The 14,820-nt window shown below is 40.6% G+C and overlaps 2 protein-coding genes across 2 annotated transcripts; one reads left to right on the top strand and one right to left on the bottom strand.

The window, feature by feature from the left end:
* Positions 1-144: 144 nt before the first annotated feature.
* Positions 145-3,537, top strand: LOC108889154 (GTPase IMAP family member 8). The gene is made up of 3 exons (XM_018685514.2): positions 145-433; positions 654-1,493; positions 1,850-3,537. The coding sequence occupies exons 1-3, from the start codon at positions 424-426 to the stop codon at positions 2,560-2,562; spliced, it is 1,563 nt and encodes a 520-aa protein (XP_018541030.1). The 5' UTR covers positions 145-423; the 3' UTR covers positions 2,563-3,537.
* Positions 3,317-5,490, bottom strand: cfd (complement factor D (adipsin)). The gene is made up of 5 exons (XM_018685515.2): positions 5,354-5,490; positions 4,870-5,026; positions 4,538-4,679; positions 4,100-4,390; positions 3,317-3,948 (listed from the first exon to the last, which is right to left on the bottom strand). The coding sequence occupies exons 1-5, from the start codon at positions 5,415-5,417 to the stop codon at positions 3,769-3,771; spliced, it is 834 nt and encodes a 277-aa protein (XP_018541031.1). The 5' UTR covers positions 5,418-5,490; the 3' UTR covers positions 3,317-3,768.
* Positions 5,491-14,820: the final 9,330 nt, after the last annotated feature.

Raw genomic sequence — 14,820 nt, forward strand, 5'->3', positions numbered from 1 at the left:
AGGAAAGCAGCAAGTCAATGTAATGTCCTAAAAAAAAACTGTGTGTGTGTCTGACAGAGAAAATAGAGTTATACAGTGTTGCATTGATAATTAATTCAGAATCTTGGTTTAAAATGTTCACAGGTGTTAGTGAAGAGTGCTGCTTCTTGTATGTGACTAAAGCAGTGCCTGTGAGGGGGGAAGGAGCTGGGTTCTTTTGTATACTTAAGTATGAGGAAGACTCATGTCCCTTCTAAGTTGTATTGTGGCAATGCACTTCCTTGACAACAAAACTGCAGGTGGTACATGAATTGTTGCAATCAGGAAGCATCTCTTCTTTTTGCCCTCATAATACTTGTTTCAGAGCCAGAGAATCCAGTTTCAGGTGTAGTCTTAACCTGACAAGGATCTTAGAGCAGACTTGCTGGAGCACCTGCCAAAACCATGTCCCACAGTAAGTAATGCTTTTCTGTACATGAAAATCAATGTTGCATTTCCAGTGCAATTAATTACTAAATAATTCTGTTCGCAAAGCAAGGGCAACTTTATTTTATAATTGTGTGGCCATCACTTAATTAGAAAACATTCATTATTCCAAATGCAGGTAATCTAATTATAACTTGGTTTGTGCATGTAAAAAGTCATTGACAAGTCCGGACTGTGTTGTTTGGCAGACAGCACAGCTAACACGAGGCAGATGATGGCGGTCATAGCCACAGTGGAAGAATGGTCCTCTTTGAAATCTCTGCTGCAGGATAACTGTGGGGGTAAACGCCACCAGTTAACCTTCAGTTCTCTGGGATCAAACCAAGTCTGTGACCTAACAGTGCACAGTCGCTCCATGAGTTTGCACTATACAGATTTAAAACAAGACATGACAGAGGAAGGCATCAGCCATGCAATAGATGGCTGCTTTAAGTCTTGCACAGATGGAATCTGTACATTTCTGCTGCTGATCCAAGGTGGACATTACACCAAGAGGGAAAGAAGAATGATAGAGAACCTGCAGGCACACTTTGGAGCCGAGGCTGTAAAATACCTTGTAATTCTCTCTCTGGAAGACGGAAAGGTGGTCGACACACTGGATGACGCCCTCCTAGATTTGATTAACATGTGCAATGGAAGATACTGCCGCATCACATCATCTGCTGCAAGTGACAAGATTCACGCTCTGCTTGAGATGACCGACTACATGCTGAATGAAAATGGTGTGACTGGTTACACTGAAACCATGCTGGCTGAAGCAAGGAAAAGGAGCACAGAAGACTCTGCCATGAAGATTCTGAGACAGAAGGTGCAAGAGGCAGAGGAGAAGGAGCAGGCCTTCAAGCAACTGGTTCGACAAGAAGAGGAGAGAAGGGCCAAGGAAATGGAGGAGCTGAAGGCTAGACACGCTGAGGAAAGGAAGAAGGAGGCAGCTGAAAGAGAGCAATACGAGACAAAAAGAGAGAGCCTCGAGGAGGCTGTGATAAGCCATAGAGCTATGTTGCAGCTGCAGATGAGTGCCACTGATGGTAAGACTTTTTTTTTTCAGTTGCTTTTGGAGTTTTAGATTTGTCAAGATAATGGAAAATTTCCATCCTTCCTTCCTGTACTTGCTTTCATAAAATTTCTTGTAACATTGAAGTTGATTGCTGCAGCTTTTCCCACTAGGGGGAGATACAGACACACACCGATGTGGGCATTCATCATTATTTATAGTATCTAATCTTCAGCTTTACATGTGTGATAAAATAGAAGATGGTCAAAAAATATTTATGCTTTAAAGCTTACTGAACTGCTTTAGAGATATGGGCAGTGTTATCTTTAATTGTTAATCTTCCTAAAGATGCTTTCTAACAGTCAGTTTCCTTTACTTTTTTGGCTTTAGATGATGAAACAAAGAAGATGTCTGTCATCCTGTTTGGCCTCTCTGGCAGTGGAAAGTCCTCTGCTCTAAATCTAATTCTAGAAAGAGCATGTAATCAATACTCTATTCATGAGTCCAGCCATGAGCTCCCACAACCAACCTTGGCTTGTGAGAGAAAGGAGGCGTTTGCATCAGGGAGGCGACTCATCCTGGTGGACACCCCCGAGCTGTGGGATGAAGATGGAGCAGAAAACCTGGAGATGGTCAAAGATTGCTTGGCTTTGTCCCTCCCAGGGCCCCATGTCTTCTTGATAGTGCTCCAGGTGGGACGCTTCACCCAGGGAGAGAGCGAGATGCTGGGCCACTTGCAGAAGATCTTTGGACGAGAGTTTGCGGAGCATGCCGTCATCCTGTTTGTTCGCTTTGACGGTAACCAGCACAGGCCTCAGAGGATCAACGACTACGTGGCTGGAGCTCATTCAACCCTGCAGGATTTAATACGAAAGTGTGGGAGTCGTTATTATGAGCTGAATGTTACAAAGTCCCAGAATGCTTTGAGCTATCCTCAAGTTAAAGACCTGCTTTCAGGAATCAACAAACTGGTTGCCTCACATGGAGGACGCTCCTACTCAGTGAAGAGATTTTCTGTGCAGGAGCTGCAGGAAAGGAAGAAAGAGATCAAAGAGAGAAAGGAGGGGTTGATGGAAATAAACTGCTTATTAAGAGAATCTTGATTTCTTCATTCACATGCAGAGGGGCGGCACTAAATATGCAAAACCTGTACAGCGTTATACAATCCAATATAACAATATTACCTCTCTGAAGCTTGTAATTTTGGTGAGAGGTGCTGATTGAGCTATGTGGAATGAGCGGTCACTGCAGACATTTTGAATCAGACTGAAATACACTGCACATTTATTGCTTTTAAAGATGTTATTATCGTGGTTTGCTGGATTGCCTTGCCACTGAGACGACCGAAAGAATGAATTTCACAAAATCTCAAATATCTGCAACTTATGGGAACTACCTTTCTATATTTCTAAAGTTATAAGAGTCATAAATTCACTAAATACAAATACAAAGGTTGTAGTTTTATTGCTAATCTTACACAAAAATGGTGGTGGTGGTGTGGGGATTTTCCAAACTAAACAGAAGAACAGAACACGTTATTATTCATGTCTATGTTTATCTGCAAAGAGCAGAGAGGGTAGGAACAGAAAGCACAGCTGTAGATTTGATTTACTTTTGGACTTCCCCAATCGTATGAGAACCAAATCTGACAAGTTTACGAGATTTGCTTGTTGATATGCTGATTGCCCAACAGTTACATCCTTAAACACCATTCTTCAGATGTACTCAGCTGCCAGTAAATTCGTACAACTGCACAAACACAAGACCTGCGCTAAATGTTGTTTTTATTTCAGCTTTGCAGTTATTGGGTAATTCTTACAAGATACTAAACAACTGAAGACAGACGTGACATCTGTATGTGATAAACTGTATTTTATTGATCCCTTTATGGGAGTAAAATAATGTGAAATACATTATGAAATATATTATTCTGTTTGTATAGGTGGTTGTGGTATGTTTGCCATACTGGAGATCAATCTCTAGAGCCATGCATTAGCTGCACATGACATGCACAGGTCTGTTCAATATGTAAATGATATAAAACAAATCATATGATATAAACATCAGCTTCACATGCAGGTAGAAGAATCAGTGACTCAGTAAAGGCAGGACTGGTAGAAGCATGGCTGCCACTGAAAACACTAATGTGCCACTAGTAACTATAGTTATGTTTTTTAATGATGTTTTATAAAGTGCTTTGACTTGCATGAACCTGTATGAAAGGTGCTATATAATACATACATCTAAAAAATCATTTAAAGTTTGATTGACTGATTGAATAACTGTGAATAGTGTCTACTGTCCTTTATTTAGCTGCTCTGGTCTGATGCTGCAATAGGCTGCGGGGCCATGATGTTGTCAATCCACTGAGTGTAGTGGGAGATGATGGTGTAAATTCCCGGCTTTTTAATCTGGCCACACTTCTTTCCACCATTAGAGGTGATGCCCACTGCAGTGCCATTGAAGAGAAGAGGACCACCAGAATCACCCTGAAAGACAAGAAACAGGCAGTCAGAAAAGGTTAAGGGTTTATGTAAATCCCTGAAGGTTTAAGCAGGAAAAAAGCTAAAGCTGTGCTACTTTCACTCAGCTCATGGTCATCCTAACTTGTAACACATGAGCGTGGAAATTAAAACTTACATCACAGGTGTCTTCTTTCTTGTATGGTTGATCACAGGGCTCTGGGCACACTTTGTGAGCACAGATCATGTTATTGGTGAACTTCCTGCCATAGTAGTCACTGCGTCTGCACCGAGCCGAGCTGACCACCTCGATGACCACCTCTTTGAGCTTGTCAGGTCTGGACCCCAGGTTGTCAAGGGATCCCCAGCCAGCTGTGTCGACCTCTGCACTGGGGCTGGGATTTGTGCCTCCTGCCCGCAGGAATTCCACCGCTTTAACAGCTTCAGAGGCTTCAAATGGACGATCCAACTACAAAAATCACACCGAAAGTTTTTTCCAAAAAAGATAGATTTGATTTCATTCCACTTTTTGATGACTTTACTTGGCTTGTACCCCAATTTGCATTTTAAAATACTGTAGGCTACCACTGACAACCGACACAAAATATACACTTACCTTAATTAAAGCTATATCATTATCATAATTTAACGGATTGTAGTCTGGGTGATTGTGAAGCTCCAAAATGTCAAAGGTTTGCTTTGTTTCTTCAGGTTCACTCAGAGAATGGACACCCAGCACGACCTTCCTTCCATTTGGCCTGTGAAAAGAGCACAATAAAGTACTGAATAAACATCATAATCACAAAAAGGGGACACAGCTCTCACATGTAGGCTGCATATAGAGAATTGCATTTGCTGGAGCTAGATATATCAGATTGTCCTAATCTTCTTCTTCTTTCTGTTCCCCACATAACAACATATATCATGCTTAGAGGAAGGCTCCCTCACCCGGTTGGCAGACAGTGCACTGCAGTCATCACCCACTGATCTGCGACCACAAACCCTCCACACTCATGCTTCAGAGTCTCTCCTTCTGGTACCTGGATGGACGCCATGTAAGGCCGAGAGTGTGGCGCTGCTTCGCTGCCACCAATTATACCCTCACCTAAAAAGATCAAAGCCCACAAACCAGCAGGAAAAAGTTAACATGGTATAATATACTCAAAAAGAGAATTACATGTGCAAAGGTACAAAGTTGTATTATCCAAACTATTTAAACGATTTCTGGCAAAGTGTTTTCATAATAGGAGCATTTTAACATTTCATGTCAAAAAAACTGTGTTATCCAAACTGTGCCGTCAGTAAGAACAGCCACTGAAGAAGCAGATTTGCAACAACATACATGAAAAACACAATATTACAATACAAATGTAAACCAATGAACAACAATCACTCAGAAGTCAAAAAGGAAACAATGTAAGCACAAACTCACTCTGTGAAATGAGGGCAACAAGAAAAACAGCAGCAGCCACGAGAACTTCTTTCTCTGACACCATGATGTCGGTTTAACTAAACCAAACCCAGCAACTGTGGTGTTTTAAAGTCTTCCACTTGAAAGAGAGGAAACATAAATCAAGTAGATATGGTGCAAGACACAAGTGGGAGTCTGACAGTCCTGCTGTTCCCTGTTTCCTGGAATGAAAAACAGGAAAGCATATAAAATGTTCACTGACATCTTTTACTTTGATTAATAGTTTCTTTGCTAAAATTGCCTATAGTAAAACATCTATAGTATTTCCTGATATGTTTATTGTTAAGTGGGTCATGCTCAGCTACTTATGTTCTCTCTCATTTTTCACAATGATCACTTCTCCCTGATTTTGGGGTGAAACTTAAATCACAAAAAATACACACAAACTCTTAATGTAATAACAGATGCTGGAAAAAAAAATCCCTGAAACATTTACTTCCAAAGTCTAAATATTTACTGACCCTAGCAGAGATGGTGCCGGAAGTTTCACTTATATTATTCTGCATTTTACTGACATTTATCAGTTATATAATGAGAGAGATTTGGATGAATCCCATCTGACCTCATGCACTTAAACACAGAACTCTCAGGAAGAGGACATTATCTTCTTCTCCTCTTCTCGTAAATCCAGCAGGAAAACATGAAACACAGCCAATACGCAGCCAGTAAGTACATTTGACATACTTAACAGTCAGGGCAGGTCCCAAAATATTATTCCAATTTATCTGTTGTACTTTATGTTCTCCACAAACATCTATCTATCTATCTATCTATCTATGGCAAAAACAACACTGCAAGAATGCAATCTAAATATAATACAATGTAAATCTCTAATGAAGAATAAATGTTGCATCACATTCACATGTAAATTATCAATGAACAGATCAAACATTAAGTAGGTTTGAAGTTGTGCAAAGGACAGTGTGTAGATGTTTTGATCGTCTAAATCTTTGCTCTTTAGTCCTGAAATTCATAATCAATCAAAAATGTTGTCTCTCACCTTCCTGACATGCTTTTAGACTGCTCAGTCAGCGGTCTGTTTTAGGTAATATAACACATTCATCCATCATCCAGCCGGTGCAGAGGCTGCAGCACCTGCGCAGCCATACTGCAGGTGATGTAAGGGAATTCCTTGCCGCCTTCAGCTCCGTCTGACAAAGAGAAGAAAGCTCAGACATGAACAGAGCCAGACAGCAAACATCGCCCCCTCCAGACTTCATTAGAGAGGTGACAAAAGATTGATAACATGTGACACTGGCACCCTGTGACTGTACAGAGAGGGAACCTCATTTTCCTATCTGGAGCCACTAACAAACACTCAGATAAAGTATTTTTCCAAGCGCGGTGCAGACGTGTAAAGGCCAATTTTGCAACAGTTGCTAATTATTCTCTGTGAGAGATGATGCAGCTCATCAAGCTCTCAACTCAGCTGAGACACAACCGCTTCTTTCTTCTCTCTTTCTGAATCCAGTGTTCAGGTCAGGATGTCATTAGCCACAGGGTTTTCAAAGCACCCTCACCGGTAAAGACTATAATTGTAGTGTTGTGAACAATTCCCACTATGTCTTGAATCAAGTATTACAGCCCTCGTCTTTTAGTCAAGACAAACTGTGCTCCTCACTGAGACCTCAACCCATTCATTTATTCCTGCCTCCAGATCAGCTCTGAGAAATGTTTGTTCAAATGAAACTCCTGTTAGCTGGTGTCTGGACAGAATAATCCTGTAGTGAACTTGTAAGGAAATGTTTGGCTGATTACATTTAGGGTGGAGGTCTAAGGGAAGAGAGGCCTTGAGATTAAGAAGTCAAACATTTTATCCGGGGAAATTCACCAATGTTGTTTCAGCCGAGGTCTGTTGCACCTGGTAATTAATTTATATTGGAAGTCCTGTCAACTTTTTTTTCCGCTGCCACCACATTGTTCAGCTTGTACTTGAGAGTTTCAGCAGTGTACTCTGATGGATAAGGCTCTGAGGATAATACACAGCACTTTGATAAAATGAACCTGTGCTCTCAGCAAACATGTCAGAACTTACAGCCCACATCAGTAAGCCTGCACAGTAAAGACTCAATAGAAATACATAAACACTCACACCATATACAACATTGTATGTTATTCATTCAACGTCTCCTCTGCTCCACATGCTGACACACACAGACAGGCACTTTCTAATTGTAGACCTGCACTGCCCTCTACAGGCACAAACAAACAAGAGCTACTAGAAAGTGTGAATATTTCAGGAAAATGAACATAACAGACGACTGATATAATAAACGTTTTGCTGAAAGCTCATATTAGGTTTTGAGGAGGTTACAGTAAACTGAATGAATGTTAAACACTGACATACATGAACAAATGTTAAAAAATGGCTCCTCCATTGACTGAACTCGAAGCCAATTTTATGTCATTATGACCAATTTTTCAAAAACAGACCTATTATGATAATTAAAGTTACACAAATGCTTACTAAGAGCTTCTTCTCCTCATGTCTCAGGGGTTTGACCTGCAGATGATCACTGCATTACTGTAAAGTGGGGAAATAATAAGTGTGCAGGATTTTTATCTCTTTATAACATTTTCCTGCTCCTTGCCAATTAAGTCATGACTCATGCACTCACAATTACAAGTTAGGATGAGCATAATGGTTGGAAATTATAGGTTAAAACTAACAAAGACATCTGTATCCACCTCGATGATGATGAGTTAATTTGGATACAGTAACATTTGCTGCAGAGCTGAACATCCAGAATCTGTGAGTAATTCACAAAACAACATTTAGAGCAAATTCAGTGCCTGACTGGAATATAGTGAATTTTATTGATGTGGAGCGATGAATCTCTCAACTGATATGTATCATGTAAAAATGACGACATAACATGAGTACATCAGGACAGCCTGACCATCTGATTATTAATCTTTATAATTGCCCTGCTGCTCTATGTCAGACTTTCTTTGTCACCTGAGCGTTGGTGTTGTTGCCATGGGGATGAGTTACAACTGCAACTACAGCCTCGAGCAACCAAGCCCACCCAGCCAGGAATGCAATGTGTGTATGTTTGTCTATTACATGTGTTTGTGTGTGTGTGTGTAGAAATCCATATCTGCTCATCCGTGTGTGTGGTCTGGCACTGAACCAGTTATCAGAGGTGAGTTAACGGAGTCGTTTTCCACTTTTTAAATGTTTCATTACTCTCTCTCTCTCTCTCTCTCTTTCTCTCTGTATGCCTCTCCTCCCTCGCTCGCTCGCTCGCTCCTTCCACCTTTGCCTCATTCTCAGACACTGAGTCAGCGAGCCTGTCAGTCGGTCTGGCAGGCTTTCTATCCATCAATCAATCATTCAGTCAGTTTTTCAGTCTTTTTATTATTCAGGGAGTTTGAATGTCAGTTTACGTCTTTGATCTCTTTTTGCCATCGGCTCATTAAAGAGTTCTATATTTTGTTTTGCATTTTAAACTATTAACTTACTCTATTTTACAGTGAATGCAGACAACCAGGTACTTTACAAATACACGACTGTGATAAAACATCTCTCAGAGCAAAGGCACTATTTATGATCTAAATGCATAAGGATTTGCAGAATTTGAACCTGCTATCATTCCCACATTGATAGATAACTACATTTAAGAGTGATTCATGTTTTCTGATGCAGTTACGTTTGTAAACACAACAGGAAAGCAGACGTGTATTTTCAATGATTTAGCAGCTAAGAACAGAGCAGTTTTTCTATGATGCAAGTCAAAGGATGAGATGACGTTATGTGAAAATAACTGTAACTTAAATGTTCAAAAATACACAGAATGGGCCTTTACAGCTGACACAGTCTTATTACTCTTTTTTAAAAGTCATAAAAATGAGCCCAATAAGATGAAACACATCACAAACTACAGACTCAAACTGAGTGTCTGTTTGAATCAGAGCAATAGCACAAGGATGTTTCAGACTTTGTAGCAACCATTTTTGTCCTTTGTGATAATAAAGTCTAAGTCATGAAATTTGCATCAGGGACAAGCTTCACATCCAATCTAACCAAAACAAACATCAGTAAAAGATGGAACTGGAAGAGGTAAAAATGAAAATTTTGAGGTCCAAGCTCACTAATCCCTTAATGTTTTGTGGTATAAACGTGGTAGAAAACCAACAGGAACACGTTGGATGAAATCTACTTTTTAGAAATTGCCACAACATGGAAAGTTTCTTGATGCAGCTTTAAAAAAGAAACGTAAGAACGTGTCTTCTCCACCTCTGTCTGTCTATCTCCACGTCTCTCTTTGTTTCTCCAGCCGAGCGGTGGTCTTCTGCTCTGTGCTGGCGTTTCTCCAGAAGAGGGGGATTACTGTTAAACGGGTCTAATCTCTGCTGTTTCCTCCATCAGTCCAGGCCCATCTGATGGGAGCTGGTGTTTAGAAGGGGCTCCACAGGACAAGATACTCTTTAACTGTAATCTCTCTAATCTCTCTTCTTACTGGCAGGCCGGGGTCCCACAGACCTGCCATCCTCACACTCATATTTCTCCCAAAGCCATTTGAAAAGCATGACAGCCTATATTTTCAGTTTGGAAAATATGGCACTTTTTTAAGGTGTGTAGGATTTGTGATTTCTGAATAGGAACCCATAAAAAATAATTATGGTGCATTTAATCAACATAATAGATACTTCAGGACAAAATGATGATAAATCATCCAGTAATGAGTTTGGAAAAGTAATTTCACAATGTGTTTTTAGAGGTTTTGTTTTTTCCTCTTTTATCTGGATATAAATATCTAACAAACAAATTACAACTAAATACTGTCTTGAATATCCATGTTTTTGATGACATGAGTGGAAAATTATTTACAAACATTTTAAAAAAGGAGAAAATGGAGAACAGAGCCAGGCACTTACATTTTCAATATGAACCTGACAACTATTTTTCCTCTATCACATATAACTGAAAAATGGTGCATGTGAAGCCAGAATGCAAAACTAATTTAGCAAATGTCCATGAGACATTCAACATCTGCATCTGAAAGACTTTAGATTGACAGCTGAATCTACAAATGCATCAGTTTTCAAAGGGACATTTTAGGTATTTAACAAAATGTAACCACAGACAGATGCACGCTTGTGTGCACATGTGTATTTGTTTCAATTTCCCATCAACAGCTGAATCCTATAATCTGTTGTTATCAGTTTGTGTAACTGTGTGTTACTGAGTATTTGCATATCACATGCCGACAGCATGTCAGCTATTCCAGCCAGATCGTTGAGGAGATGTGTAACGATACAAGTTTGAATATGTCTGTGTGTGTGTGTGTGTGAAACCCAGCAGCTTGTTTTCTCAGGAATGGCAAAATGTGTGAGTATTTGCCTTCTATCAACCGTTCCATTTTCCCCAGTAAATGTGTGTGTGTGTGTGTGTGAGTGCATCAGAACCTCCATGTTTCCCAGGAGAATGCTGAATCCTGTAAATCTGACATCTCTCTTCCTGGTGGTGGTCCCAGGAGGATCGGCGGGAGATTCCACCTTTCCCACATCTCTCCTTGATCCACCTGACTCCTCCTCGCCTCGCCCATAAGCCTGCCTTTTGTCCCCATCTGCGCACAGTGCTCACAAGTTTGTTTGCACATCCAGGGAGCACGGTGAGAACGTGTGACAGTCCCACAAGCCTGACAGACTGCCTGCTCACATTCCCACAAAGAAAGAAAACATGTCTCAGAACACATTCATACTGTAAAGAAAATAAGATGCATCTGTAATTACCTTTAGGTAATAATAAATAATCCCTAAATAAACAACTACTTAAAAAACAAATCTGGAAAGAGGTTACTGCAAAATATCTCAAGGTCCAAAGCTGGAGACACAACTTGGGAATCTTGGGAAGAGGAAAACTGTGAGAACATGAGAATATCACTGATCACACTTTGTTTTACACTGATCCCAACAAAAGGTGCATTTTCTAGGATTTAGTCACAGAAACTGAAACTTCAGGTCAAACAGAGAAGGAAACGTCATTATGTTGATTGTTAATGTTTAATTGTTATTTTTTTCTATTCTTATTGTGAAGTTTAAGGCATTTTGATTTTTCATTGTCATTTTGAGATAAAATAATCAGCAAATTAATCAACTATGAAAATAATAGTTTGCTGTGGCTTTAAAGTGAACTGATGTGCGTCTGGTGGAATACTCAGTTTCATGCGCAATTAATCTACATACATTAGTCTAGTTTTGGACATTATGAAATGCTGTCTGTGAGAGAGAACTGAAAAAGTTTTGCTTCCCACTTTGATTTGTGGCGGTTTTTGGTGCATGAGAATTCAGAACATGGTTTAATTAATTTTATCCCTGACCCTTCTGTTCTGTAACAGGTCAGTGGTTTGGGTGGCGTTACTTGGAAAGAAAGAAAGAAAGACAAAAGAAAGAAAAAGACAGATCAAAACAAACAAGACAACAACAGCGAAGGGTTAAATGAGAAGACAGAAAGAGTGAGACACAGCAAAACTAGAAAAGGACAAAAACAGAAAGAGAAAAAAAGGAGGGAAACAAAGAAAATATGAGCATGCAGACAGAGAGAGAGAGAGAATGATCTGCGACCACAAGCCTCGCCTGAACATGTCGTGAAAGTGAGGTTTTCAGACGCTGTAATTTACGCAGATTCAGATTCAGATCACTTTGGCAGAATATCGGACCACCTGCGCTTCAGCTCATGTGAGCAACTTCTAAACTCCTGAGAGCAAAGACAGAAAACCGGTGTTTTACTCAAGATCTGAGGCCAATCGCAGCCCACGGTGCTCCTCTGACAGTCTGACACCTCCACCGTGTTTGGGTGTACATGTGTGTTTCTCAGCCTGGAGGTATTCAGAGGGTTTAAGGCAGCTGTCAGTGCTAAGGAAGATGAATCTATATTGGAAGCTGTCATTGTTTTAAATGAGGCAGGCTGTAGATTGAGCCACTGTTTCTTCTCTCAGACTCTCTCTGTCTCTCTCTTCTCTCTGTCTCCCTGTTTCTTTATCAAAGTTTTCAAAAAAGATTTTCTGGACATTTTTGGCTCAGGAACAGATTTCAGAAGCCATAAACACAAACAGAAAGCTGAAAGCACTCAGCTAGATTGCTTTAAACCCAACCCACGGTACACATTATACAGTGTTGGAATAACATAAACACAATGTCACCTCAGATAACACATTTCAGAAGACAACAGCACAGAGGGAAAAAAACAATATTTTAGAAACTTCCTAATGATTTCTAGCAAAGAAGTTGATGACACTGAGTAATAAAATGAGTAATATCTGTTCTATAACCTGTTAAAAAGCAGTAAAAGCCTGCTGCACTTGGACTGTAAGGTAGACAGAGTCAGAAAATCCAAATTTGGTGAGGGGAGGGGCTGAGGTGGATTCAAGGCAAACAGCAGCTACAGTGGCTGACTGACATCCATGGACACCTGTCAGCCAAATATATACTCATCCAATATGCACAACATTTATTCGAGGGAGCCATACTTTCTAAATCATCACCAAGACAGACATGACAGTCAGCGAAGTCACATAATGAGACCCAGACTTTATTAATGTAGCATGTCTTGGGACTTAACGTTTCTCTGGAGTCAAAATCTAGCTCCACACTGGCTTTGACATTGTCCCTAGAGCCTGCTGTTTTTATTTGTTTATTTATTTGTTTTCCTTTAGATGTCTAAAATATGTACTACAAATACAAAACAATTAACAGTGCAAACTCTGTGGTTTATACTCTCTGGTGCACATTCTTCAGCTCATTTGCAGTCCCACTTCACTTTCTATTCTCTATCTAAGCACTGTCTGAGCTGTCAGTATAGGAGGACCTTGTTTACTGTAAACTACAGTGATTAGTGTCCTGTTGCAGCAGGAAGGACCAATACTACATTGCTGAGGTCACATTTCATCCATCTGGGACAACAGGATTTAGAGGGACATTATACAGGGACAGATACATGAGTTTGCGTACAGTTTGACGGGCACAGGACACTGACGACGTGTCTTTGATGTGCAGGCTGTGACGAGCTGCCTCCTTTGAAGCTGCTGTGACTAAGTGTCGGCTGCAGACGCGGGACAATCAGAGGAGCGAGGAAATGGCTAAGGGTCGCTCACAGGCGCTGACCCCTCCAACCATTTTCACACAAGACTGAGAGTCACTCAACAGGGAAAGACACTGACATCTTTGAATGTAGATAGACCTGTCCTGTTGGATCTTTGATCTTGGCTTCAGAAACACTAACACACACACACACGCAATGAAACAAAATAGACAAATTGTTAAACTGTTCACAAAATAAACTTGAGTGTAATTTTCTATAATCGACTGCCTCAGTCAGAAATTTCCGATTTGTTTAGCAGTAAATCTGGAACAAGATACAAATGCCAAAAAGCAGCCGTTTGCAAATACAATTTGACCCTCTGGCAATCAGACTGGCATTTTGGAGTGGGTGTCATCCGCCATGCCCATTCACAACCACAGCAATGAAAACAAAGCGCCAAATCTGAAGGATCCCAACTGTCACTCAAAAGAAAGCCAATCTCTTTCATTTCAAGGAGTGTAAACACCCGGGGATTCTGGGACTAATTTGTTGAACATAGTTACAGTTGTCAAGGTAAAATCTGGCCCATTTGAAGCACCTCTCACTGCAGTGTTTATGTTGGAAGTGGTTGATTCCTCTGCCTCTGGCGTATTATGGCTAGACAGGGCCGATTGTCAATAACTGTCACCCACAGAGGGGAGGAAGAAACAGGGCCCATCTGCCTTTGCCTGCCGTGTAATTAGCACTAAAACAAAATGCTTTGTGTTGAAATGCAGAGACTGGCACCCCTGCCAAGCACACATAGCATCGCGTGCCCAAAGAAAACATCGATGGGTGGCATGATGGAACATAATCGCCCTTTTCCAACTCATGAGGTATGCAAATGACGCAGATTTGGGACACAAAGGCACTATTACAAGCTAATTAAAAACATTTGAACTATGCCATCCATTCTGCGATGTTGTCTCCTGGCTGGGTGTGGGTTTGTGCAGACGCAGGAAGAGAATGCACCTAAAATCCACCTGTTCCCCCCAGGGCTCAACGTTTAACAAGCCCTCCTGGAAAGGAGGAGAAGCCTGCAATCGAAACTGGTAACAGAAATATGTGAATATTAAAAGCACTTAATAGTGTCCTCCACTACCCCAGAAAAACAACTGTGCCATTGTGCTTGCTACCTGCCTGTTTTCCTCAGTGGTTTTTTACTAATGGGAGAGATAAATACAGCTCTCTAAGTGGCTTCCCTCTGGATTTCTCTCAAACATAATATCTCTGCCAGATCATTTATCTGTGCACAAACAACCAGTGAATCACACTGACAAAACTAACAATAATGTATATCTATAGAATACTTTACTGTTAGTTAGTGTGGGTCAAAAAAAGACCCTTACTTTTTCCACAGCAG

This window comes from Lates calcarifer, linkage group LG19 (genome assembly GCF_001640805.2).
Source record: "Lates calcarifer isolate ASB-BC8 linkage group LG19, TLL_Latcal_v3, whole genome shotgun sequence".
In the NCBI taxonomy this organism is placed as follows: domain Eukaryota; kingdom Metazoa; phylum Chordata; class Actinopteri; family Centropomidae; genus Lates; species Lates calcarifer.

Excerpts from the sequence above, each read along its gene's own strand:
- LOC108889154 (XM_018685514.2), top strand. Across the intron at positions 1,494-1,849 it reads GCAGATGAGTGCCACTGATG|ATGATGAAACAAAGAAGATG; the intron begins GTAAGACTTTTT and ends TTTTGGCTTTAG.
- cfd (XM_018685515.2), bottom strand. The coding sequence starts at position 5,417 with ATGGTGTCAGAGAAAGAAGTTCTCGTGGCTGCTGCTGTTTTTCTTGTT. Across the intron at positions 4,391-4,537 it reads ATGATATAGCTTTAATTAAG|TTGGATCGTCCATTTGAAGC; the intron begins GTAAGTGTATAT and ends TGATTTTTGTAG. Across the intron at positions 3,949-4,099 it reads AGAAAGAAGACACCTGTGAT|GGTGATTCTGGTGGTCCTCT; the intron begins GTAAGTTTTAAT and ends CTTGTCTTTCAG.